The sequence below is a fragment of the Atractosteus spatula genome, chromosome 11 (genome assembly GCF_055471065.1).
Source record: "Atractosteus spatula isolate fAtrSpa1 chromosome 11, fAtrSpa1.hap1, whole genome shotgun sequence".
Classification (NCBI taxonomy): Eukaryota; Metazoa; Chordata; class Actinopteri; order Semionotiformes; family Lepisosteidae; genus Atractosteus; species Atractosteus spatula.
The window spans coordinates 44362386-44388290 of record NC_142716.1 but is presented as its reverse complement, the minus strand read 5'-3'; the positions used below and the strand labels follow the sequence as shown (position 1 = coordinate 44388290).

Sequence of the window (25905 nt, the reverse complement as noted above, 5' to 3'; positions counted from 1 at the left end):
AAGCACGTGCCTCTTCTCTGGTCTCTATGCCCCATATACCACATGTCATACCTGCTCATCCTACAAATGATCAACAGGGCATTGAAACATGTGGCATGTTAGGCATCCAAAAATAACCGTCAAATTTTCAGCTCACAAAAAAGCCATTGTTAAATGCAGCATGAGGATATGTGTTGTCCTACTGGAATGAAGTCATGTCAGGATGAGCCAGCAGGGAGCAGGAAAGAGAGGTACTACTGTAGGACTTAATCAACTTAGCACCATGATGGACCCTCCCCATCAATAAATCCGTTGTGTACAATAAGTCGAATATTCTTCTGCACATGAGCACCATGTCCATCAAGGTGTACACTGATACAAAAACATGATTCATTGCTAAAGAGGACTTAGATCCAGTCCTGGTAAGTCCAGTGTAAATATTCTTCAAAATCTCTTAACCACACCTTACAAAGGTGCAGTGTTTTTTACATGACAACAATAAAAAATAACATTTATATACATAGAGAATTCTAACTGAAACAACTTGATACATTCTCCTATGTTGTTTGCTCTTGGAAAAGTACTGCATAGGTTTTAGCTCATGAACTTAGGCTTTCTCTTAAACCATGCCTGGACATTGTTTATAGTTAAACTGGATAGTAGAGTGCAACTACAGTATCTAGCTCACTGAGGAAGCCATGATCCTCAGCATGAAGCCAACTGTGCGAGCAAATACTCTTGCATAAGGATCTGATGGGATTACTTTTCTACTACTTCTAGTAAGAGAAGTAACACAGCAATGCATTGCTGTTATTGTGAAGAATCTGTGACAGACTACCTTCTGGATCTGGATCAGCAATATTTTAAAATACTAAGTGTACCTTCATTCTCTAACTGTAATATGTAAATTAATGTTTTTTTAAAGACAATAGCTTTTTCATATTTACATAATACTTAATGTTTTGTGAACACAAATCTATTTTATAGAACTTAAAGTATGCAACTTGCCTGAAATATATTTGAAAGGTCTCTCAGATTAAATACATAATGAAACTTTATAGCAGTTGGCAGGAAGGAAGTAGAGATCTTCTGATGAAAAGCTATTAGAGACAAAAAGGGACAGTTTATATTTCAGTAACAAGGTTTCTAACTTGTGAGCACATATACCAAGATGCATTAAAAACATAAATGAGTACTGGAATCAATATCATTTGTTGCATTTCAGTGCTTATCAGTTATTCCCTTGGTTACTACTAACCTAATTTGCAAACATAAAAGAGGTAAACAAACTATATTACTCTTAAGTATTACTAATCAGCTTATATACACTTACAGTATATTAACAGTATATAATCATTTTAACCTCAAAAACTAATAAAATGGTTGTCATCAGAAGTAATCCATCATGGAATTTTGCATACCAAGAGCACCTGAGACCAGTGTCGTGGAGAATTTTTTAAGTGCTGGTGGAAAGTTGTTCATTTCTAAATGTTGAGAGAGAATGCTGTTATAGATGCTATGCAATGAATCCTGTCCAGGAAAGCTCACAGCAAATACACAGAAGTGTCTCTAGTGAAATGAAAAAAAAGTCTCAATTCTTCAGTCTCCTTAGAGAATGTCCTAGTCTGAAGTCTCAAACAAGCAAAATATTAAATGATCTGCACAGAAATTTACAGTCCCAGTAGCATTTCTCTTAGATACAGCAGTCTCCAAACTTATTGTCTTGGAAAAAAATGTTACTTTACAGTCCAGTATATAATGCTGCCTGTACTATTATTATATTATGTACAGGCATAATATTTAATTATAATAAGATGAATAAAAAACATAAAACATATAGTTTTATTATTTACTAAATAAAACATGTTTATTTAACAGAGGATCAAAGATTCCTGTGTGCAAAAGTAAGCGAGTAAGTAATTCAATAGGCGGTTGTGAAATCCTTTAGCAGTTATGACAGCAACCAAATGTTTTCTGTATTATTATTATAGTTACTAATATAGCAACAGTAATAATACGATTTTTGCCCATTCTTCCTTACAAAACTGCTTCAACTTCTCCAGATTTGTGGCATATCTTGCATGAAGAGCCAATAAAAACTAGACTTATTATTTTCAATATTGTCCATATAAATAGAACATCTATCAGAAACAGTTTCAAATACATGATGCTAATTATTTTTCATATCTTGGTGATTCAGTATTTTGGAAACCTTCTTTTGGCTTTAATTAAACATATTTCTATTTGATATACAGTACGGGTAATTAAGACCACATCATAAAAAACATCTGATACACACAATGTGCTTACCTGGAGTCTAGGATCGATAGTGAAACTACCAGAAGTAGGATTCATACAGGCTACATACTGGCAGTTGTGAATGTCCTTCAGTGTGAGTTTTTGTCGGTCATACCTGGAAAGCAATATTTAAATATTTTAAATTCACTTAAAGTATTTTGGATTATTAGAGATACAGTAGAGATGAAGAAACAGATGAAGTATGTATGAATTTGAACTGCATTTAATCTTTACTTGATTTACCAGTGCCCATGGTCCATGTGCTGGCGGATGAGTGTGTGAGGAGCAACAGTCCCATATTTGTCCACTTCAGGCATGTTCATATCATCAATGAAATAGATCAGATTTCTTCTTCCTGGAGGACCATAGTTCCTACCTGCTTTCTTCTCAAGTGGTTTCTCAAGAATTGCTTTAAACAATGACAAGTTGCCAGATTAAAATGTTAAAGGTTAATTGTTTCAATGATGGATAGTACACTTTAAAATCTTTTGCTCTTCTTACCCTGTAACATGGCAGATGTGGTATAGAAATTAAAAGGGACAGACTGCACCACATAGTTATCTGTGTTAAGACCCCTCAGCTTCTCTCCCATCAGCACTGACTTTCCGCTTCCTGCATTTCCCACCAACATCACAGGTCGCTTTTTCTCCATCATCATGTCCATGAAGTACCTGATGCGAATGGTTTCTGAGGTGTGCACAAGAGAGGCCTGCAAACCGGCAGAGTGCAATATTATTCAAAATGGGTTTTATTGGTGATCCTTTATCTTTATAACCATAGTTCTGACTTAAATTGCTCTACTTCTGTGAATGTCATCAGTTACACCAACACAATTTAATAAAGATTAAATTACATTAAACTTATACAGTACATGTATACTTCAAACCAAATAATTGTGTCCAAGATAAAATAATTTTAAAAAACTTAAAAACTACCAAATCTTGTTAACTGTGATTGGTCATTCATACTGTCCTACACATAACATCCTGTTAATTATTTAATTAAATTAATATTTGATTTTAAATTTAAATGAGGTTCACATGAAAGCTGCAAACAAAGCACTTCAATTACACAAATTCCTTAATTTGCACATTCGAGGTTTTTCATTGGAACACATCCAGTAAACATAAACTATGAGATGCAGATGCATTGAGGTTAATTTCACTTTGACCACTAAAAAGAAGAAAAAAAACAATGTTTTGTTTGTGGAGCCTTCTTCAGGTGTGTGTGGGAATGAGGGACAGAGCAGGAATATAGACAAAGGGGTAGATAAGGAGGACATAAGAAAGAGAATGTGAGAATGGGAATGGGAGGTGAGAAAGGGGATGTAAAGAGCTGGAAATCTGGGAGATTAATCCCAGGGAAACTTGAAAAGGGGGAAGTAGTATCTTTCTGAAGTAATATCTACTGAATCTCTGTTAAAGGATGCAGACAGAAACATTAGTTTAATCAGGACCAGGAAAGGTAAAACAAGGACATATTAGCTAAGAGAAATCTCACATCTTTTTGTCTTCCTGCAAGAGATGCAATAAGCCAATCAGCTCACATCTTGTCACTACACCCCAATCTGACCTAACCAGTTTTAGGAGCATTTCATCCATCATTTAGTTATTCTGTTATGAGTGTATGCCACCTGCTATTCCAAATGTTTGCCTTAGGGTCAAAAGATAAAGAAAAGAGAATATATTTTTAAGAATAAAATGAAACAAATTAACAAAGAGAAACTAGCTGTACTGTACCTGCAAAGGCAAGTCAGGATCCAGCTGAAATACAGGAACTTTTTCTGTCCAAGGCATGAACTTCTTTGACTCAGAATCAATATAGTAGTCAAACACTGTTCCCTGAGATGGAAACTTTATAGTTTTAAATTCATTCACCCACCACTTGCTGAATTCCACTCGATAGTCAATCAACTGCAAATTAAAATAAAACAATTGTGATGAAGAATGGTTTGCTGTGCCTTTAAAACACTAAAACAACATCAAAATCATAAGAACGAATAAATGAGTCCAGTCTTGGTCAATCTGGTACAGCATTATTCAATTATATTTTTGCAAAAAAGTACAATTATTTTCATTATGTAGTAGCATGTTGAACATCTAAATTATTTTACTTCAGCAAAATAATAAAACAAGTGTGAAACCACTATGAGTCACAAATATATATTTGACCTGTTGTATGTAACATTTTTGGCATTACATGTATTAAATAACATAATAAATGTTGTTATAAAATAACACTGAAACACGAGAGATCAAACCTGGTCCTGAAACATTGCGCCTCCAAAAGCCCAAATGCAGGCAAATACAAAGTAGAGCTCGTAAAGCTCTTTACTGGAGTCAGGTGGAGTATTGTCTGGTATCAGAAGACACTCCATGAAGTATAGCACAGTCTGAACCATAGTGATCTCGGGAACTGGGGTTATCTTCTTAAACCCAAATTTGAGTTTTTCTAGGCAGGCAGGCAAATACTTGTCAAACAAAATCATTAAGTTTGCTTTCTCAGATTGGACCTCCCGCTTCTCAATCCAGCTAGTTACAACTCTGAGGAAGAAGACAGAATAATGCTGTGTTATTAATTAACGCCATATAATTTCAAAGCTTCCTAGAATTACACACGGCAGTGCGACAAAATGTATGGCTAACTAATTACCAAGTCAAGCTGAACTAAAGTGAAGACACTCACGGGTTCCAGCCCAGGTCTGCGGGGTTGATGTAGAGAATTCCCGCTCTGGACACTGTGGCTGGGGTGGCTGTTCTCAGATGGCTGATCTCAAACACAAGACGCATGGTAGGGTTCAGGGGGATTCGCTCATTGCTAGCTAAAGTCAAAACCTGACCAACAGAAACAATTTGATCTTAAATGCTATGTTGGCTAAATTAAGAGGAAAAAAGAACATTAATTTATAAATTGACGAGCATTACTTATTCCTTATTTGCAAACCTTATTGTCATCCATAACTGTATTAAGAGATTCGATCCACATTGGGTCTATATCACCATCCAGGACTATCCATTTTGGTCCACTGTGAGTATTATTGGCCAAGTCCCTCATTATGCAGGAAAAAAGACCTAGACAAAGATAGGTTTTTATTGTCTGTCTACATTTGTGTGTTTGCGTGAAACTAAGGTTTACAAAAAAATAATTATACCATCCTTCCATTCTCTAGTGGCAGGGTTGATAATTCCAAAGAGCTCATCACAGGTAACAGCTTTTGGATCCAGGTCTACAGCTACAGGTCTTCTCTTCATGTTTTGATAGGTCTTGTTAAGGGATTTAAGCACCTTTGAGAACAAAATATTCAATTCAGTACTAGAACCTAATTTCTTAAGTCAAGAATGGTTACAAACAAGAGGAGGCCATACGACCATCGAGCCCACCTTGGGGCAATAGCCAGCACTTGAAGGAACTGCTGAGAAAATAATTCATTTTTACATTATTGATAAAAATATTTCTGTGACAACAGAACATTTGTGAATCAAATGATAAATGAAAAGTTTGTTAATGACTTGATATTGCATTAAAAACCACCACTGGTAGTGTAATGAGAACAATGGCCCAGGAGAAAGATCTAGCAGGCAGTATGCTGTTTTCTATTGTTTCTGCAGGTATACCTGAGATTTGCCCGTGCCAGCATTTCCAATGATAAAAACTGAATGCCTCACTGCAAGAAGCTCTTCCAACTGAACCACTTTCAGAACAAAGCTGTCCTCTGCCTGTAGCTTCATGTCTAACACAGACTGCTTCACAACCTTGGGAAACAGATAAGATATTAATTCTTCCCTACCTTTATTTCTATTGAAGAACAATAGACTTAAATAAGGTCTAGACTTGATTAAGTATAATTGATTTTAACACAACCACAACTCAAAATAATTTCTGGGACTCTTCTACTAAATACAGTAGTAATTAATCTACTAAGTAATACTAATGCTCCACTGTTCAGTGTTACACTCAACTACACAGCATAATGTTCCTAATGTCTTCTCACTTTTTCAAATTCTAAGTCTCTCTTTCTTGGCACATCCAGTGCTGGGAAGAGATCTCCAATCAACCCCATGAAGACTGGCATGTCATCCGTCACAATCTTTGGTATATTGAAGTCTCTCAAGGCTCTCATTAGTACTTGGTCTTCTGGTCGACCTGGATCCCCTCTCTTTAAAGATCCTGCTACTACAAGCACAGATTTGATGGCACGCAACCCCCAGTCATAGTGATCCTGAGAATAAGAGCAAAGGTATACAGATTTATATTCAAAAGTCACATCTCAGTTCAGCAATATGGAATACTTTGATACAATCCTTTTCAGAATTAAAATGAATCAAAAATGGAGAAAACATACCTGTTTTGAGAGAAGTTCTTTGCACAGAGTGTACAAGGTAATAAATTTTCTAGCCAGTATTCTAGCATCAATAAAACCTTCTGCTACCAACATAATTTCACAAATTAGCTCAAAGTCAGGGACCACCATTGCACAGGGTCTGGGAAGAAAAAGAAATTGCCCATGTCTAAGGTACTAGTCCTATAAATAAATGAAGATATCTTAAAAAGAGAATAAAAAGGAATTTTGAAGTACCTAAACAGTGCTTTTAAATTCTCAGGCAGCTCTGCTCGCCCTGCATATCCTGGGTTCATTGTTATGAAAACTCCAACAGTGGGTATTAGGTTAATGATCTCCCCCAGAAAATTAAAAGTTGTCCTTTTGTATCGAATGCCATCCTGGACACACTTTACCTAAGGACAAAAGAAAAGGGAGTTTTATCAAGAAAATAAACTCTAGTGTTTTCTCAAAGGAAAATCAGATTGTCAATTGCTTTCATGCTTTCCACATTAACAGAACAAAAACATGTCTTAATGTTATTACCTGAACTGCAATAACAGACAGCACTTCCACACATATTCTGTTGAACTCATCAAAACAGCCCCATGCTCCAGTTTGTGCTAATCCTTTGTAAATATCACCACAGGACTAATTGAAAGAAAATTGAAGGTAAAATTAACAAAAATTCAATATTAAAGCATCATATCTATAACATAATCCATAGCACAAAATGTATTAGTAGAATTCACATAATAATCATTTTCTTTTACAATAACATTAGAGTATATGTGTATTTCCTTTCTTAGAACTAGAAAAAACAAACTAATATTTGCACACGAATTTCAAATATTTCACAATGATGTAAACACACCATTTAAAAAATGCATCTCAATAAGTATATTTCAACCTATACTTAATAAGATCTTTTATGATCTTCAGCATTGGTAAGCAGGCACGTTTGGACAGCAATATTATGAAAATTAAGATAAGGCATTTTTTAAAGCTGCTCATTTTCACCTTGTAGTCCATTTGCTCAGAACAGTTGAATACATATACCATAATCCCCAAAGCTCTTCCCAGATCCTTTGTGGTCTCAGTTTTCCCAGTCCCTGCAGGGCCTGCTGGTGCTCCGCCCATGATCAGATGGAGAGACTGAGTGAGGGTAATATAGCACCTACAAGAAAACAGATGTACCTATAAGTGGTTACCCAGCAAAAATCTTCTTAACTTTTATGTATTCATGATTAAGTCATATCCTAAACATAAAAAGTTATTTATGTTTTTCTTTTTTATCCCATCTATTCAACGGATGTACATCACAATTCCACAATGGAGTAAAAAGGAACTTCTGTAAACTGAGATATTTAGATATATTATTAGGATATTTGATTGATAAATGGGATATTTATATAGAATGTAAGATATCACTGCAGGTAATATAATTAAAATGATATGTTAGTTAAATGTATTAATGATTTAATTGAACATGGCGAATAGTTATGATTTTTTAAGACAGCAAGTACAATGCAATTTTCCTGAATTCTTATAGTAAAGTGAATGTCTGGAGGAACCTGTCTGTTAGGGGAGTAATGACAAGGCGAGGGGTGTTCCCCAGATACTCATACGAGTATCTGAACTGGGCGTCACAAATGTTAGCAAAGCAATGCTTCTTCTCATCATCCCAGCGGTGCCTCAGCTGGGACTGCCAGGTAAATGCCTGAGCGCTTTCAACCTACAAAACAAGGCATCCACACCTGTGAACAACCTGCTCCACCTTAATAACAGCCACAAGCACAAATTACCAGCTATGATAAACTGGGAGCTGCAGAAAGGTTTGAAATATTTTTATGTTCAAAGCCTATAGCTCCAAAATGCAATAGGAATCATTCTAATGTTATAAGACCATTTCTGATAAAAAAGACAATAACATCCTGCAACTATGTTGACCTTAGAGAAAGGCAGGATTCTGTGCAATACCCCAAGAGTACTGTTTGTGTATACTAATATATTTTTACATAATAAGAATATCCATAAAACACATGGACCCATGAATCTATAGAATAATTCTTATTCCAAAACTTCTCAAAACTTTCTGCCTGAAGGTAGAAAACACACCTTGCCAGAAACAAGTTTTCCCACAACATCGCGAGCATGTACATCTATCGTACAAATAGTCATGATCTTCTGTCTGTCTCCTTTTGAGAGGTTCCCAATGAGCAGAGTTATCAGGGTGTTTAGCTGGGTGACCTACAGTTAGATAATATCAGTGACAGTAATTTTTAGAAAGAATACAGCAACATAATCTTTTTCTTGCTTAAATGTAATAGTTTTCAATTTGAGGTTTGCCTAGTTCTAAAATTCTAAAACCTCCGAAACATTTAAATAGTAAACCACATTTAAATACAAAAAGAAACCGCAGATATAGCAATGCATTTTATACAAAAGAAAAAAATCCATCAAGTATAACCACACCTGCTTTTTAAAGTAGTCTTTAATGGCATTTTCATAACCCTCCTCAAGCCTGGAAAATGCAATTCCAACTTCAGTTGTCCACCAAATCTGTGTGGTGCACAATGCAACCTGAAATGTGAGAAATTGACATAGGATATACTCATTTGTCTGCAGATACACTGTAACCTCTTATACTACAATACACATTTAATACCATTATTAATCATTATTAATTTGTAATCATTATTACAAAATCTAACATTTAATATTACTGTATTCTGCAAGACATATTTTAATTAAATAAACACGAGACTTCCATGAAAATGTTATTTAGCTTATTGAAGGCTTTAGTTTGTGCTTTCAGTCAACACCATAGAAAATGACAGAAAAACAGTTACATTATACTCTTTGACCTGGCCACATTAGTCGCAAATGAAACATGGAATATGCCCTCAACTGTAGAATTTTATCATGAGCAATAACCAGATATAGTACTGTATGTTCTCTTATAACTGGCATTTTCATCATCATTAAGATAACATTTCTTAACTCAAGCCCATTTTTCCCCAAGTGCTTTTCAGATAAAAAATAATTAATGAACTTTACTCATATTTAAGAGAATTACAACAGAAGACCACAATAAAAGATGGGAACCATATGAAAGCAATGTTGATCATTGTTAAAACAGAAACAGACCTGTGCAGGATAGTCGAACAGCCACTGTTCTCTTGGCTTTTCCTCATAAGTCAGTACAGCCTCCCCTAATTCACTGCGCAGCGTAGCACACATTCTTTCTAGCACCCGAGTTAGCCAAGCTTCAACCTTCAACAGTAAGAACACATATAAAGAGCTCTGGAGATACTTAGCATCTCTTATTTGATGTCCAACATGGCTACTGATGAAATTCAGTAAATTCAAATAATCTACTGTATATTAATCTGTAAATTAATCTGGTGTGAAGGATACACCGAACTGTTGCAAACTGCAGTTTATAATGTTTTATGTCATTTTATGTTAATCATGGCAATGTGGCATATTGCTGCCTTTTGATTACAGACTATAGATTATTGATTATGTTTCCAGTGCAATTCTAGTATTCTAGAGTATAGGATTCTAGTACTGTCTGCACGTGACAAGGTGACATAATGTGCCCCGTAAGGGAGATGTTTTGGAGTACATGATCATCAAACTATAGGATCAGAAATGCAGTTTAGTACTTTATGATTGATTTTTCTTTCCCCTTAAATTAAATTAACTAAGAAAACACAGTCTTGTAGGTTAATAACATTCCAGCAAACATACTAGTATTACGACTACATTTCAATATTCATTAAAACAACTAAAAAACACTGTATGATAACATTTCTGCTTGCTTTACTTACCTGACAAGAACCTTATACTCACTTATATTGAACTGAATATGGGTTTAGGGTTTCTAGAAGCAATTAAGCCGGTGATATACTTGCCTGTCCAGAGCAATCACATTCCGTATCAAATTTAACATATTCATTCTCTTTGCTGTACATTCCTAGTCCCACTTTTATGGGTTTCTTATTTTCATCAAGCTGAAATTCCAGTTTGGACATGCTATCAAACAGTTTAGATAAATGCTTGCTGACCTGTGAACATAGTGGTTAAGGTTTCATCAATAAGTTTATTTCAGCAGATTTAATTAACACGATTTTATTAAATATGCTGCAGTGTAATGTCTGAAATGTGTTTATGAAAAATACAAAGGCATTAGGACAGCTATAAGCTGCAGTGCAAAACAATTTACTTCTAGGACAGAAATTTGACCACAGTGATTAAAATGAAGATATCAATTTAATGTTTCCTTAGAAATGCAAACAGTATGCTAAACAAGTGTATAAGTAACAAATGACATGTTCATTGCATCTGAACATTTCAGCATGATCTTAGTAATGACTAGAACTGACAGCCTTGCATCTGTGGGAATACTGCTGAGCATCAAATCGAAAGAAATTGAATCCTGAAATAACCAGCTTTCTTATAAACTGGACTGTCAAGGTCAGATATGGATGATGAGTACGAGGTGAAGATGTAAAGTATATCTGCCTCAAAGATTAACGCCTAAAAAAAGTTACCACACCTCCACAGGATTGTTTCCATTAGATAAAATATCCAGCAGATCTGCAGAAGATACAAAGTAGAATCTGGGGAAGGCAAGTCTCTTGGTTTCTAAATACTCAGCCAGAGCCTTCTCACACATAGACAAGCTGTTGGATATTAGAAGCTTTAGTTATTTTGCAAATACCAACAAAAACTTTCAACAGATACACTGTACAGTATTTGCTATCCTACATTAGGTCAAGTACAATACCTACCCCCTTTAAAACATCAATTTACAGAGTATTTTATCATTTTCACAATACCAGAAATATAATGGATTTTTTTGCATCTACAGAAACACTAAATGTAAATATTAAAATTTCACATACAAAATATATTGCATTATCATACTACAGTATATTAATGTTAACTGAAGACAATAGATAATTTCTCAAGTAGGTCCTAAAAAGATAACCAAATGAAAGAGATACTATATAACAACAGCTCCCAATTAAGTATTTACTGTAGGTTTCTTCTGACTGACCAAAATGCATTTTCATAATTTAAAAGTAACCTTTTCTCTAGATGCTCCAGCTTATTCAAAAGGCCGGCTTTGTTAGTAGCTTGAATTACATTTGGTGTCTTTACAGCATCAGCCATTATCTCCTAGAAATAGAAATAAGCCGATAACAGTTAAGAGGTCAAGATAAAAAAGCATGTAAATGCACTAACAAAATACGGAGACTCACTTTGAAAAGAGTGTCAATCTCATCAAATCGTTTGGAGTCTTCTGGCAGCTGTGACCGAATGTCCTCTGACCCGATGAAAATGCTCTCCAGGTGTGTCCAGGTCCTTTGCACCTGGAACCAGATGGAGATGACAGCATCTGCAGTGGACAGCTTCTGCTGCCAGTCAGACACCTCCTGCAAGAAGTGAGCAATGTACTTGGAGGTCATCATTGTCTGCAGCTGCACTTGGTTATCCTCCAGGGTTTCTACCAGCTCTTCACTGACTTTCAGCAACATGGTTCCAGTTCTTCCATGGGCTTCATGTTCAAACTGCATGGTGCTCCATGTGCTATTCAGCTCTTTCAATGTCTAAAAAATAATTATCAACGTTTTAAGTCACTGTAGTAAAAAAATATATGTAAACATACATTTTGAGAATGTCTTATTAAAGATATTAAATAAAACATTAGAAGAAATATTAATATTAATGATTATACATGTAAATAAAAAGCATCACTAACAACTTGCATAAGTTTAATTTACTGAAATAAAACACATATGGGATGCTAGTAACATTTTTTATCCCGTATACTACAGTACCTTCTCCATTCCTGACTCCTTCACAGCTTTATCTACAATATTGCGTACTTCATCCTCAAAATTGTGTAGGTTAAGTTTCAGCAAATCTTCAAATGTTGTCTTATCTGACATCACAAATTTAACCTGCAAAATCAAAGTGCATATTCTACTTGTACACAGAGCGCAGAGCTTTCAGGAAGTATTGTTTGGGCTAACTAGATCCAGTCGTTATTATTTGAGGTCTATCAAGAAGAAAGAATAGCAGAACAAAGTCCTAAAACAGGAAATGCTTTTGGAGAAAATTGTTCCTGTTCGTAGCAGCAGTAACCAAACAAGCATTATGGGTCAAATGGACCTCTTTCTTTGGTAATCCTTTGTGCATTCTCGTATTCATACAAACATTTAAATCTACTTTAAAGGCATAAGTGAATGTTTCTTAAAGGCCTGTACCTTGGTAGCCACCATCAGCTGAAGCCAGTGTCTGTCTCTAATGGCAGGGTTCTGAAGGTCTCCCACTGCTCTGAGAGATGTTATCATGTTTTTCACCATGCTGTCCAACCCCAGGAAAGCATCCCAGGCTCTCATTTCCTTATCCAGTCCCTTGATATCTTTGGCATACTTCTTTGTGTCCATGTCCATTTCATCTACATTGATGTCCTTCCATAGAGTGGTTTTCCAGTCATCCATGTTGCCTCTCACCTACATGTAAAAATAGAGGCCATATCCCACCTTAAAAAGGTTCATACGATTTTGGACTTCAGCTACTTTTTTTGCACTACAGTAGAAAAGGTAATTAGGAAAAATGATTTTGCATTTTGATTATTTGATTAATTTGAATAAACAGCTCACCAAATGGATCATATCCCAGAGCTCTTTCAGTAATATCACCTCCTTTCTGCACGCCTTCAGCTGCTTATAATCAGGTACATTCACTTCAAATAAACTAGCCGATTTTGAGAGAGATACCATTTCTTTCTCTAATGAAGATATATTTCTGTGTATCTGATGAATTAAAAAGAAGCAGTTGAAATGTTAAGCCAGTAAAACAGTTTTTTGTCAGGATGATGGCCATAAAAAATAAATGCAACATTACACTATGTGCTTGATGGAAAATACATTTTCTTCAGAAAACAGAATCTGGCCCATTAAATAATTACCTCATCCAAAGCTTCATGTGGCCTTTCAAAAGAAAAGCAAAAGAAGCCCTCTTGACGGAACTTCTCTCTGAATTCATGCTGTTTGAGCTGTAAACAAACATTAAAGTTACATCGTTATTAGAGAGAAAAAATCTTAGCACTCACCGTGTGCATTAAAATAATGTAGAACTTGTGAAAGTTTGACGTACTGTACATAGTTTTGTTTTAAAGTGTATTGATTTTAAGAATCTATTATTACCAAACTTTCTGAAGCCTATTAGTACTCTTCAACAGTACCTCAAACTGCTGACATTTTCTTCGAATGATAGTAACTTCATTGGCTTGCAAAGGTGCGACATTCTGTTTCACTTGAAGAACTGTCTTTTTAATATTGTTCCAATGTTCAGGAAGATCCTAAGGAGAAATGAAAGTTTATAAAATACACTGTACCACAATATCTATCACTTTCAATAGCCATTTTGTTCTTGTCCTAATGTTTTCCTTTAACACTACTGAATACATTATAAACTAATATGTTAATGGTACAACAATTCAATTTACAGCAGCAGCTGGTTTCTTCGTATTAAATGAAATAACCAACACACAGTAAAGAAGGCAGCCATTAAGATCACAAAGCACCCAAGGGCACTGCAGACGTAGCTTTACAATAAGAATTCTCATAGATTTTAATAAACCATGTTGAATCTAATGTTGTGCAGATATTCATGCAGACGTGAAAGGTCAAACCATGTTTGACTGTTGTTGGAACAATCAAAAAGTTTGAAAAACAAATCTGCAATTCGAGAGACAAACTGACATGAAGCTGTGTGTGCACTTCATCTGGCAGCTCCACCCCGAAGTTCTTCAGGAATTCGATGGTTTCCTTCAGCGGCTCAAACATGCCGTCTGTAGCCACCTGCCTGGCCTTCACTCTCATCAGATGACCCATCACCTCCACCAGCCCATGGTAATCCCCGTCTTCCACTGGTTTAGTAAGGCCAGCCCTTGCCTCTTTAATGAAAGACTCAAGGTCACTCAGACTGCAAAAAGAAAAGACAGAATAAGAGTAGCAAATTTAGATGTGACGCAGTTATTTATTTCTGTCTCTTTTTTTAAATTTATACAAAACTACAGACGTTAGATAAGCTTGAGGAAGTGATTACGAAAAAGACCCTCATATAACTGATAACATCAATGTAACTGATAACATTTTTGTCTAGACAAATTTGGTAAGCAATAAAAAGGTAAATAGTAGTAGGATAGAACATTAAAAATATAGATTTTAAATGAGGAGACTATGTTAAAATTGTATAATTCACTATTAAGACTTAATTTAGAATACTATGTTCAGTTTGAGGAATACTATACTGTTGTTCTGACATCAGTCCAGAGAAAAGTGATGAGATGCATTCTGAAGCATAAAGAGATATCCTACACTATCAGGCTAAGGGAATACTGTTAGCTTTGAATATAGTCTACAAAGGGATTTTCAATATTCAAAATATCCAAGGCCACTGAAGAAGCAAGCCCAACAGGCTCCTTCAGGAACAACAGTGAATAAACGAACCAGAAAACACGAGTGGAAACTGCCAGACACCAGGTGTCCTGTCTGACCTGTGGCACTGCCCTGTGCCCTCTGCCTTTATGCCACAATCCTCACCAGGAATAAGCAATTTTGTACGGATGGATTCATGTAGGTGATTTAGCCACATTACAATATACAACTTTATTTAGGCTCTGTTTCAGATTACAAACACCAGGACTCAAAAACCCTGTATTAACTGTACCTGTTAGTGACCCGTTTAATTAGGTATTGTTTAAACATGAGGCTCCATCGTTTGATGGTGTTCAAAAGAGCTTGTTTAAAAGGTCTGCAGTCAATCCGCAGCCAGCCATCCAACACCTTGGAATTTTCAAGTCTGGATATTTCACCACAGAGGTTTTCATAGAAGTCAATCTGCAGGCAAAGATGTAATAATAATTAAACTATTATACGAAGACATGCAACTCAACAGCATGTGAATATGTAAACAATGTTCTAGAGGTTTACATGATTAAATTGTTGTGATTTTCAGACACTTGGTACAAAGATGTACTGTACAATTTACCAATGATTGTTTTTACAAAATAGCTTATGAAAAAACAAACTGAAAGATATTAAGTAAAGCACCAATCCTGTACCTGTATTTTGTACTCTACGAGAGTAGGAGGATTTTTTGGCACATTCTCCTCTCCATGTGCTTCTATTTCTTCAGGCGTAAGCACGTGGCCATACAGAAGGAACTGTTCCATGAACTCATCGCGGTCATCCTCCCACAGGTAGGAGTATTTATCAAGCAGTTCTTGGTAATCCTGGGCCTCCTTCATTGCATTAGCAACATGGGTCATAATGCTATCTCTTAACTCTGACAGCTCTACCATCTCCTCCAAGTCACTCTAAAAAGAAGAGAGGTCACTTCAAGCTGCAAAAATAGCAATTATTTAAGGATAAGTGATGATTACACTCCTTAAAATACTATACTGCAGTTTTTACTATACAGTATAGCATCATTAATGCTTGCATTGCCTTATACAGTATCATCAGGTTACTCCTTTTTTAACTCACCACTCAATGTGTTAAAATTCCTGTTTGCTGAAAAACTATCTGCTTTGTAAATGTGCTCATAGGCAATACAGAATATTTTTTATTACAGATATTCAAAATATAAGTTTCCCATTAGCCTTCAGTCCAAATGTTCATATCATTTTCTCACCTGGTAGCTCAGATGGTGATCTTGAGTAAGCCGTGGAACCAGGTGTGCAGCTTTATAAACATCATTTATTAAACTTTCAAATAAATCATAGAAACCATCTGAAATTCCATATGCAAGAGATGGATAGAAAACAGTGTCACAGTCTTCCAGCTCAAAACGTACTTCGAAAAGAGGACCAGTACTGACCTATGTGACATAATACATAAAAAAGTATTTCAAGTATATAATATTATAGAATTTATAAGAATTACAAACAAATTATTTGTTTAAAGTAAAATACCTCAGCACACATGTTGTTGGAAAGGAACTGCATGGATACATGAATAACTTTAAAGAACCCATCCAAAACCATATTATCTATGTATTCTACATATGCCTTCCACACTGGTGTGTCATCAGTTGCTCTAAACAATTTCTTATTCTCCTGCAGAGGAAAACATTTACATAATTTAATAAGAATGTTGCAATAACAGTTTACATGTATAGCATTTATACTGTGCTTAAAAAACAATTTATATATGCAATTCTAGTCTGACTCAGTTAAAATTAATTCTGCTCATTTTCTGGACAAATGATCACTTAAAATATTAAACAGTCAGGTGAAGTACTGTACAGGTCACATCATATAATTAACAGTAAGTGTGGTCACCATAGCCTCTAACATCTAGACTATCAGAGACATTGCACATCGAGAACAGGGATATTACTCAACATTAGTCACTGTACATGTTGACATTTATAATTCCACAGCTCTCTCTTCCAACTTCTCTACTGGGTTACAATCTGCCAGTTGACCCCAGATTGATGCAGAATAGGTAGAGTGACTGTGGCACTGTGGACACAAGTTTTTTAATGCTAAAAGACTAAATGGTTATGTCAGAGTTACTGTAAAAACTGAAAGGCCCCAGGTCTCCAATCACTCCACAGTACAGTATAGACAGAAAAATATCAATATCTCAAAGTATTTAAAAAACATTTACAAAGATGACAAAGATAGTTATATTTTCCTTTATCAAAACATGTTGCTATGAGTGAAGAGAAAGAAAAAATAAAATGTCATCCATTTCTTCCTTGACACATCCCTTAATGAAAAGATTTATCATAATTTATGCTGTGAAATTGAAGGAAATTCTTTTCCAAGATTCTATTTCTGCATTGTTGGATAACACAAGAAATATCCTCTACAATTTGGAATTTCAGCAATCTCTTCACCTCAAGTAATGCATGAATTTTTTCTCCAGATTCTCTGATGGCTGCATATTTCTTGTTTAATGCATTTACTCTTCCATCGAGATCAAGAAGAGATTCCCTTTTATTGTCCTTTCTCTCAAACATAGGAGATACTGACCACTCCTGTAAAATATAGAACATTAAATGTCAACTTTCAAATTTTTTTATCACAAAAAGATACGTGGAAATAAAACAACCTTTAAAACAGCTCAAATAATTTTAAGGGTTAATCAAAAATAACTAGTATTTTTAACTACATTTTTAATTAAATTAATTAAAACTGAATTTTTAATCTAATTTAAAACCTTGCAAATATATTTTGGACTTAAAGTTCCTAAACGTTGGGTCTCCTGAGTGACACAAATAGTGAATGCACTAGCTCAGTGAGAAGGCAGAGTTCTACTCTAGACCAGTGATCACCTCATCTGTGGCAGCCTCCTACCTGGGCTGTATAGGATTAAGTAAATTCATAGACTAAGTTTTATATTTCATGAGTGTGCACAGAGTGGAAATAAACCCACTCTACACTCACAGTGATCTTACTGCTACTGCATTAGGTCTGCTCTGCAATAGAATGTAAATAAAATGTCACTTTAAAAGACCAAACAATCCACTGTGGTCTAGAAAGCCAGCCAGCCAGTCATGTTATAAAAAAGATGAAGGAACACTGCTAAAGTTTAGACCAAGTGTTCCAAACTTCAATCCTGTGAAGTCAGGCCCCTGAAGGCTTTATCAATTTCTTTAATTTGGAAAAACCTCAAGAGCTGAAAAAAATGTTCAACTGTTTTCCAGAAATCAGTTCTAGTAGATCATGTCTGAATTTGGGAATCCCTGGCCTGGGCTGTACCTGGTTAAGTCCACAGCAACATTAGCCAACTGTGACTGGAAATGCCCAAGTGGTGTTGCAAGTTAGCATACAATTAGACAGGGTATCTCCCACATCTGCACAAAATTACCCTTTCTGTGAGGTTACATGATACATTAAGTCACAAACTGTAAGTCTTCCAACTCTCCTGCAAGCACTATGAATAATGATGGATGTCCATCTCAAACAAATGAGAGCTTCTCATCCTCCCCATAGCAATGGAAAAGCTGAGCTGATTATCAATTGCTGAAAATTAAAGAAAGCTAACAAACTAACTAGAAAGTCTTTACATTATTTTCATAGCTATACTTGCCTCCATTATTAATAAAATGGCTTCAACATTGGATTTGGTCTTATCTATTCTTGTTTCAAAGTCACTGAGTAAATCTCGCATCATCTGTATATATTCCCATACACCTGCCAAACAAATCATTGTTTAGGAATTAAATACATGTAAATACATTTATATACTGAACATAACTGCTCTAAAATCAGTGAAAATATTATAATAGTATACAGAAGTTAAGAATACCAGCCCACCAGTTTTGCAATAGCACCGTAAAGTCAATAAATGTTAAATCAGATATTTATGGATAATATACTGTACATCCCAAACATAGATTATGCAAGTCTGGCATGGCAGTCAGGTCAGGCAAAACTGATCCATTAAGACAAGAGACAGGCATTTGACCTACCCTCACTATTCCAGTGCAGTGTACTTTCACCTTTCTCCAACTTTTCATCTATAGCTTTAAGTTCACTCTTAATAAGAGGAAATTCAACTGCAAGAACTGTTGACTTTATCTGCGAAATATGATTGTTCATAAAATGAAATGTGACATTTCAAATGTTTTAAAAAAGCAGAACACCCGGAACATCAGTTAAATGAAAAACCTGAGAAATAAAACAGTGTAAAAGACTAAAACAGATCCAATTAAATCCAGTCTAACTGCTCATAAATTACAGCAGTTTACGATTGGTAGATACAAGAGGCCTCTGACACACTGACATCAACCATCGGGCTGCCGGACTGGAAACTGTTACTGAGGGGTGGGATGAAGTCCTATTCTCAGCCACAGTTACCATTATGCTCAGCAGGATAAATCTGGGGCCCTGTAGTGGCTCAATCTGTAAAAAATTCTCAAATCAGAGACCAAGTTGAGTTCTGTGCACCCAATATTGCTAGTTTTAGCCTGGGTCATGCCAACCATGGCTGAGATTCCTCAAGCAGCAGGCTGTGTTTTGAGTGTTGCCAGGGTAGAGTGGTTAAGTCTTGGCTCTCAGCTCAAAAGCAACTACTGCGACATCCTCCCATGCAAATATATATTGATTTATATTACTATATAAAAATACTGCTTAAACCTGATAAAACATATATATATATATAATTCCTGTTTTACATTACTTTATATAAAGACATACCTTATTGTACCAGGATACAATCAGATCCAGACTGCCAACATACATTCGAAAGGTTTCATTTTTGGAAAAAACATCTCCAGCGCTTAGTGGGATATTTTCTTGACCCAGAATAGTCAGGTACTTCACCTCACGGAGTACTGCAACCAACTACAAACATAAAATACACCTTATGGGCACTTATTGGCAATTCTGTCTTTTGCAGTTTATAAAATATTGGTATTATCCCGAACAGTCTCATGCTACTTAATGAAAAAAACAAATATGCTAACCTGTTTGTTAAAGTTAACTCTTAAGAAATTAGTCTTTGGGTTGCGCAAGATCAGGGGCTGGTCAAGGTTGAAATGGCAGTCTGTGTCTACTCTTTTGGTCCATCCATTATATACAAGCACACAGTAATTCTGGAGTAAGTTCAACATTTCATCATACTTGTAGAAAACCATCCTGGCTTCATCCGTTACCATGCAGCTGAGAAGAATAAACATTTTTATGTTACTCAAAGAATTCATGAAGACTATTTAAAAAAGGTAATATGAACAAAAGATTATATGTATTTCTGTTTCTAAAATGATCTAACAAGATTGGTAAGAAAGACTGAGAATCTTTAAAAGAACTATAAATCAACCTCTTCCACAACAACTCAAAATCCAATTCAGTCTCTTCCAGTATGAATTACTTACGGGTGATTTATAGCTTTGAAGCTTTTCATGGGCGTCTGGATCCTGTCTCGCAGCTCTTGTGCCCATTTCAGCTGGCCAGCTATGTGGGGCAGGTTTTTATTGATGGGTGGAACATCTCCACTTGCTTTCATAGTTGCCATCTGAGCATCATACACCAGCTTTGCTCTGTCTAACTCAATGTTAAACTTCTCAACCAAGTCTTTGTATTTCAAAGACATCTGTGCTTTTATGTCAGGACGCTCCAAAAGGAAACCAAACATGTCAAAAAGCTAAAAGGAAAATGACATTAATAATTCTGTGGTATTCAGTACAGAATTTTTAAAACATATTACACTAATAATAGGAAGCAGGTACATTTGCTTCAAACTCCATTTAAAATAAAACTTTACATCTATTGAAAACGTTGTATTCTGTAAACCATTAAACTACATTCTTAAAGCTTCAAGGCCATGAAACACAACAATACTATCAATCTTCGCAAATAAGATTTCTTTTGTAAGAATGCACAAATTGCAATATTTAAAAAGCGTAAATAGAACAAATAAAAACAAATGATACCCAACACCATAACATTTATAGGCAGAATAACTTACTTTTACAGTAGATTCAATAGATGAACAGTCATCAAATGCCTGACTAAGCACAGTTCCCAGCCTTCTGTCATAATCCTGAATTTGATCCCGGAAATTGGCAAAGCTTTCATCGAATGTCTATTGAAAATAAAGAACAAGAGGCATAAGGCAATAACTTTGTAGACACTTCATGTTTTTGCCTTTCAGTGTGAACAAACTATGTAACACAGGCTTCAGATATTGAACACTGAATCACTACTGAGAGAAGAAGAAAAAATCCAAACCACTACATTTTGCATTTTGAAAGAAATCCTATCAAGGGCATTCAATCTGGGATATATCAGGGAACTGAACATAAAGCTCAATTAAGATCAGTGATCTAATGCAGTTTCAGTTATATTTTCAATGTTTAAAGCTAATGAAATACTGTATAAAGAGTACAGTAAGAGCTTTTCAAAACAGCTGCAATAGTTCACTGTGGTTCAAAGGGCTGAACAAACTGGTCAAAACATTAACTCTTGCAACTAATCTCACTTTGTCCTCAGGGTCCAGGGTGTCATATTTGCACTCTGCAAACACTTTGATCAGCTCCAGGAACTCCTCATAGATAGAGAACACCATGGTCCCCAGGGCACTGCCTCTCACACCTTGAATATCTACTTTCTCCAGCTTCAGAAACTCCACCGAGATGTGATACAGTTCCTGGGAGACAAAAAGTGATGTATCCACAAATTATTCTGGAAAAATATATATTTTTCAGAAAGAGCAAAAATACTGTTAATCATATCTTATAACTATAATTCCACAACTGAAAAAAATGTAAACCAAAAAATTAAATTTATTAATTGATGTGCAAGACTAGCTACAGAATTGTGGAGTTATCAGTCAATTCTAATTGTGCCTTTCACAAAAAAAGCCTGACAGAGCTATGATTATATAATGAGCAAGCAAATGTACTGAAACTTATAATATTATTTACATAATTAAACGATAGAATAAATTGCAACAAATCGTATAAGCAAATTTTCTTCAGGGCAGGATCAACTTGTTCAGTTGTTCAGGCACATAATACCTCAATGGTCTGTAAGCGCTGTAGAAACGTGTCAAGCCTTGAGAAAACAAGGTACGTGGGGAATTCCCAGTGCTTTGTCTTTTTATCCTGACAAAACAGAAAATGAAATATGTATTTTTCATGTAACATTTTAAAGTAAACATTGCATAAATAAACAATGCATACATGGTTAAATTATAATGATTTTACACATTACTTAAACAGCAATATGAAACAGAAACTGGAATACCATTAGAACATTATACAAGACAGACAACAACAAAAGGTTACTGACTAATGCAAATAATTAAGCAATCTGAGAAAATTAGACATCGCAAAAAGTAGGAAAGGTCTTTTTCTCAAGGTGAGAATTGTTTTTATAATTATGGGAGGAATTTAAAAGCCTGTGAAGTGAATACAGATAATTAAGGTTTGTTTTTTTTTATAAATGTAAGGTTATCATAATAAAGCTGTTCTTACAGTTACTTATGTTTAGCAGTAAAAATAACTGTGCAAACCTGCCTTGAAAAAACCATCCATCTTTGACCTGCACTGATCGTATGATTCCCTGAGATTCTCCAATGTGAGAGCACTCAGTTTTATTTTGGCATGTACTTCGTCTATTTCTCCTTGCAGCCCCTTCAGCACCTCATCTGGACCTAAAAAACCTCTGGTCTGATAGAAATTATAATACTTTTAATAACTCACACAGATCTCAAAATGGACTCAAACCTTTCTTTTAAACAAAAATTAATTGTACCAATTCAATAAAAAGGTTGCAGATCTCTTGCAGAATGACAATAATTCTCTCAGGATGACAGTAGTACTCTGAGTTTGCCCAAATCAAACAAACTGTGTGCATCACTGCTCCAACACAGGAAGGCAACTAGGACAAAAAAAAAAGAATCAGACTGTAAATGAACTTGAACTGCAGACACACATTAACACATGCAGATATTAAGATGAATAAGATGAAACATCAGACATTTTCATTTGTGAGTCTTCATGAAGTTCACGCAGCATGACATTATTTGAAAACATTTCAGATTAAATTTAGAGAATTCAATAAACGATCCTGAAGTCAATGCTGCTGGAAATTACAGGACTCCTGTTTTTTTCATGAAGTACCACTATAGTTACAATTCAGTGACAGATTGTTTCAATTATTATTTACCAATGAGTAGTCCACTTGCTCCACTTCCTCCAATACCTTGTGCAAGGGTTTCAGGTAGAGAACAATATCCTTAGCCTCTTTGAGTCCTGCATTGCAAAAACAGACCATGTGGTGATGCAACTACTGTATGTAAAGCCTCCATGACAGCAATATGGAAACAGTTAATCTGATTTGTAATTTACCTTCATTAACATCCCTGTAAAGGCTCTTCAAAGCTGGCCAGTAGCTGCTGGCTGCCCTTTCCACTATCTCAGCTATTTTGCGTACTTGTGGATTCAACAGCTTTAAGTGAAAAATGGGGTTAAATAATTATGGACTACTTTTTAATGGTTAAAAACCATGAGCATTCTTTCAATTGATAGTTACCTGTTCATAAATGTAATCAAGATTCCTTAGCCTGCAGTTCCAGAAATCAATCTCGACTTTCGGCAGAGGGTTTAGCCCATCCAAAATCGGCTGTGCAGAGTCCTTACTCAAAACATCTTTAATCTGGTGAGTCCACTCTATTATTACCGTTTCAAAGGCATGCATTAGCTTGGCGTCAATAAGAGGGGGGAATCTACAGTAATAAGAACAGAAAACAACTCAGAACATCTCTTTAAAAAAAAAACGAGAAAACTGTAACAATGTGAAAGTAATGCAAAACGGTCAGGAGAACATTTTGGAGTGAAAAGGCACAACCAAGCTAGAAAGGAAATGTATTTCAAGGAATATCATGATTAAACACTGCTGGTAACTGCACACACCCGAAGAAGACTACACAGACGAAACGTTGTTTCTTTTCTTCTGTTTTCAGCATGGAATAAACCATTACCTGTTCGTAAAACGTTGTATCCTAATCTTAATGTAGGGTGCAAATCAAAACTGAAAAGAAGTGATTTATTTTAATTAGAGGCGGTGCAATTGCGAAATGAGGGGAAACGCCAATGAAGCCAGGGCGACAGGGCGTGTCTTACCTGCGGCCCTCAGGATCCACGAACTTGTCGGCATTTTCAGGCAAAGGAAGGTGTGTTTTGCCTTTAACTTGCCCTCCGACAACACACATTTCATTCTTCAACTTGTGAGCACGTCTGCATACATCGTCCGACACCACTCGCGGCCAGCCTCGCATATTATCACTGTTGGTGTGCAATGAATAAACCACCTGGGGGAAGAAACAGTCATGGACCGTACCGTATGCCTGCCTGGGTTGATTTGTGCAGACGGTAAAAATGTGGATCTCTGCACATTGTAGGATGTGTCATCCTAAATATCCGATTATTTAAAAACGTATTGATTGTTGGGAAACGAAAGCATTGCGTCATTAATTTCACTACAGGTTGTTAGAAGATATTTTTCGACCACATCACTAGCAATTGTATTGTCAGTTCTTCCACGTAACTAACGTTAGGTAGCCATATTCCAAGGGAATATTCAAACTTGTGCTCTAAGCGAGGCTGATCGTAGATTCTGTTAACTTAATGTTGCGATAACTGTTGAAACTGCTACTGTACATTCATAGTAGTACATAATTTATAGTAGTTGGCAACTAATTTCACCTCTTCAACCACGGCGATTAGCTCGTCTACGGGCGAGAAGGCGACGTCTCCAACGAGGAGGTTTTTAACGCTGTCTTTCGTGATCACTTCCTTCTTCTTTTTGATAAAATAAACAGCCTTGTTTTTCAAGGAGCGCGGGAACTCCTGGTTTGCTACTAGTTGGGCTGCTTGATTCATGGAAATGATCAAAACCAAAACGTCTGCTTTCTCAAAGAAATTGTAAACAATTAGTCGGTTCTCTTCCGTGGCTATAAACTTCGTCCATTTGTCAGCTTTCTGCTTTAGGGTCTTTAACGTGAAGACCTGTAAATACTCTAATCTTTTGTCTTGTTCTTCCATGTCCGTTGGTTTCTAAAATTATCCGCTACTATGCATCACTGAAACACTTGTCAATATTTTTTTTTAAGTATACCCTCGGCAAACTACCTGATTTTACACTAAGCTTCAATTTCTAAACTGTGAACAACTGGCCTTTTGGTCTATCTGGACAATAATCTAAAAAATAATCCAAGTATTATAAAAATACATTAACATTTTACTAAACTGAATACATAAAATGGTGCGTTAGGCTAGTAAATTGTCGTCTTTAAAAAAAGTCCCAATTTATCCGTTAAAAAATGGAACACGGGCCACTTTTTTAAACGGAAAGGTTTCAGTCTGAACCATCAGTAGACGAATGGGTGGATTACGATTAATTACATGTGCTATAAACGTACCCTGGAGAAGTTTACGCTCCACAATTCAAACCTCAACAAAAATTATCACGTCAAATATATTTTAATATTCAGTAACGTAAGTTTTAGTTAGTCTCTTTCACATTTTAATTGTGGATGTATTACACCCCCCCCAGCCAGCAAGGTAGAATCGAAAACCTGAAACGCTGGTGAACCTGTCCCTTGAAGCAGTAAATTTAAATAAACTCAAAACGGAGTTTTAAGAATTACAGTTAATATTACAAATAAATATATAATTTAATATTAGAATATTAAATAATCTACAGTGAATCAGTCCACTTTAAAACAATTAGTCGATGTACCCTTTAAACGATTAATGTTAGGTTT

General features: G+C 35.6%; 1 protein-coding gene across 2 annotated transcripts in view; it reads right to left on the bottom strand.

Annotated features, from left to right (window-relative positions):
* LOC148824138 (dynein axonemal heavy chain 17-like) overlaps window positions 1-25183 on the bottom strand; it is a 43956-nt gene extending 18773 nt beyond the window's left edge. The window contains exons 1-50 of one of the 2 annotated variants that reach the window (XM_088927637.1): window positions 24845-25183; window positions 24263-24450; window positions 23673-23865; window positions 23489-23588; window positions 23307-23392; window positions 22893-23018; window positions 22655-22807; window positions 22154-22240; window positions 21616-21783; window positions 21103-21219; window positions 20510-20778; window positions 20102-20297; window positions 19833-19979; window positions 19106-19214; window positions 18724-18827; window positions 17528-17668; window positions 16596-16739; window positions 16316-16501; window positions 15744-15998; window positions 15350-15519; window positions 14380-14602; window positions 13860-13976; window positions 13584-13670; window positions 13269-13428; window positions 12877-13118; window positions 12448-12570; window positions 11869-12216; window positions 11694-11785; window positions 11160-11286; window positions 10516-10668; window positions 9746-9871; window positions 9071-9178; window positions 8714-8845; window positions 8170-8330; window positions 7616-7772; window positions 7142-7246; window positions 6854-7011; window positions 6620-6758; window positions 6269-6496; window positions 5892-6029; window positions 5429-5561; window positions 5221-5348; window positions 4963-5111; window positions 4538-4820; window positions 4017-4190; window positions 2779-2986; window positions 2521-2686; window positions 2290-2392; window positions 1401-1548; window positions 988-1079 (exon numbers count right to left, since the gene is read on the bottom strand). In XM_088927637.1, coding sequence (XP_088783763.1) covers window positions 988-1079; window positions 1401-1548; window positions 2290-2392; window positions 2521-2686; window positions 2779-2986; window positions 4017-4190; window positions 4538-4820; window positions 4963-5111; window positions 5221-5348; window positions 5429-5561; window positions 5892-6029; window positions 6269-6496; window positions 6620-6758; window positions 6854-7011; window positions 7142-7246; window positions 7616-7772; window positions 8170-8330; window positions 8714-8845; window positions 9071-9178; window positions 9746-9871; window positions 10516-10668; window positions 11160-11286; window positions 11694-11785; window positions 11869-12216; window positions 12448-12570; window positions 12877-13118; window positions 13269-13428; window positions 13584-13670; window positions 13860-13976; window positions 14380-14602; window positions 15350-15519; window positions 15744-15998; window positions 16316-16501; window positions 16596-16739; window positions 17528-17668; window positions 18724-18827; window positions 19106-19214; window positions 19833-19979; window positions 20102-20297; window positions 20510-20778; window positions 21103-21219; window positions 21616-21783; window positions 22154-22240; window positions 22655-22807; window positions 22893-23018; window positions 23307-23392; window positions 23489-23588; window positions 23673-23865; window positions 24263-24450; window positions 24845-25183 — 7986 coding nt within the window. Of the gene's footprint in view, window positions 1-987; window positions 1080-1400; window positions 1549-2289; window positions 2393-2520; window positions 2687-2778; window positions 2987-4016; window positions 4191-4537; window positions 4821-4962; window positions 5112-5220; window positions 5349-5428; window positions 5562-5891; window positions 6030-6268; window positions 6497-6619; window positions 6759-6853; window positions 7012-7141; window positions 7247-7615; window positions 7773-8169; window positions 8331-8713; window positions 8846-9070; window positions 9179-9745; window positions 9872-10515; window positions 10669-11159; window positions 11287-11693; window positions 11786-11868; window positions 12217-12447; window positions 12571-12876; window positions 13126-13268; window positions 13429-13583; window positions 13671-13859; window positions 13977-14379; window positions 14603-15349; window positions 15520-15743; window positions 15999-16315; window positions 16502-16595; window positions 16740-17527; window positions 17669-18723; window positions 18828-19105; window positions 19215-19832; window positions 19980-20101; window positions 20298-20509; window positions 20779-21102; window positions 21220-21615; window positions 21784-22153; window positions 22241-22654; window positions 22808-22892; window positions 23019-23306; window positions 23393-23488; window positions 23589-23672; window positions 23866-24262; window positions 24451-24844 lie in introns of both variants that reach the window. The other variant, XM_088927636.1, reaches the window with a different exon arrangement.
* Window positions 25184-25905: the final 722 nt, after the last annotated feature.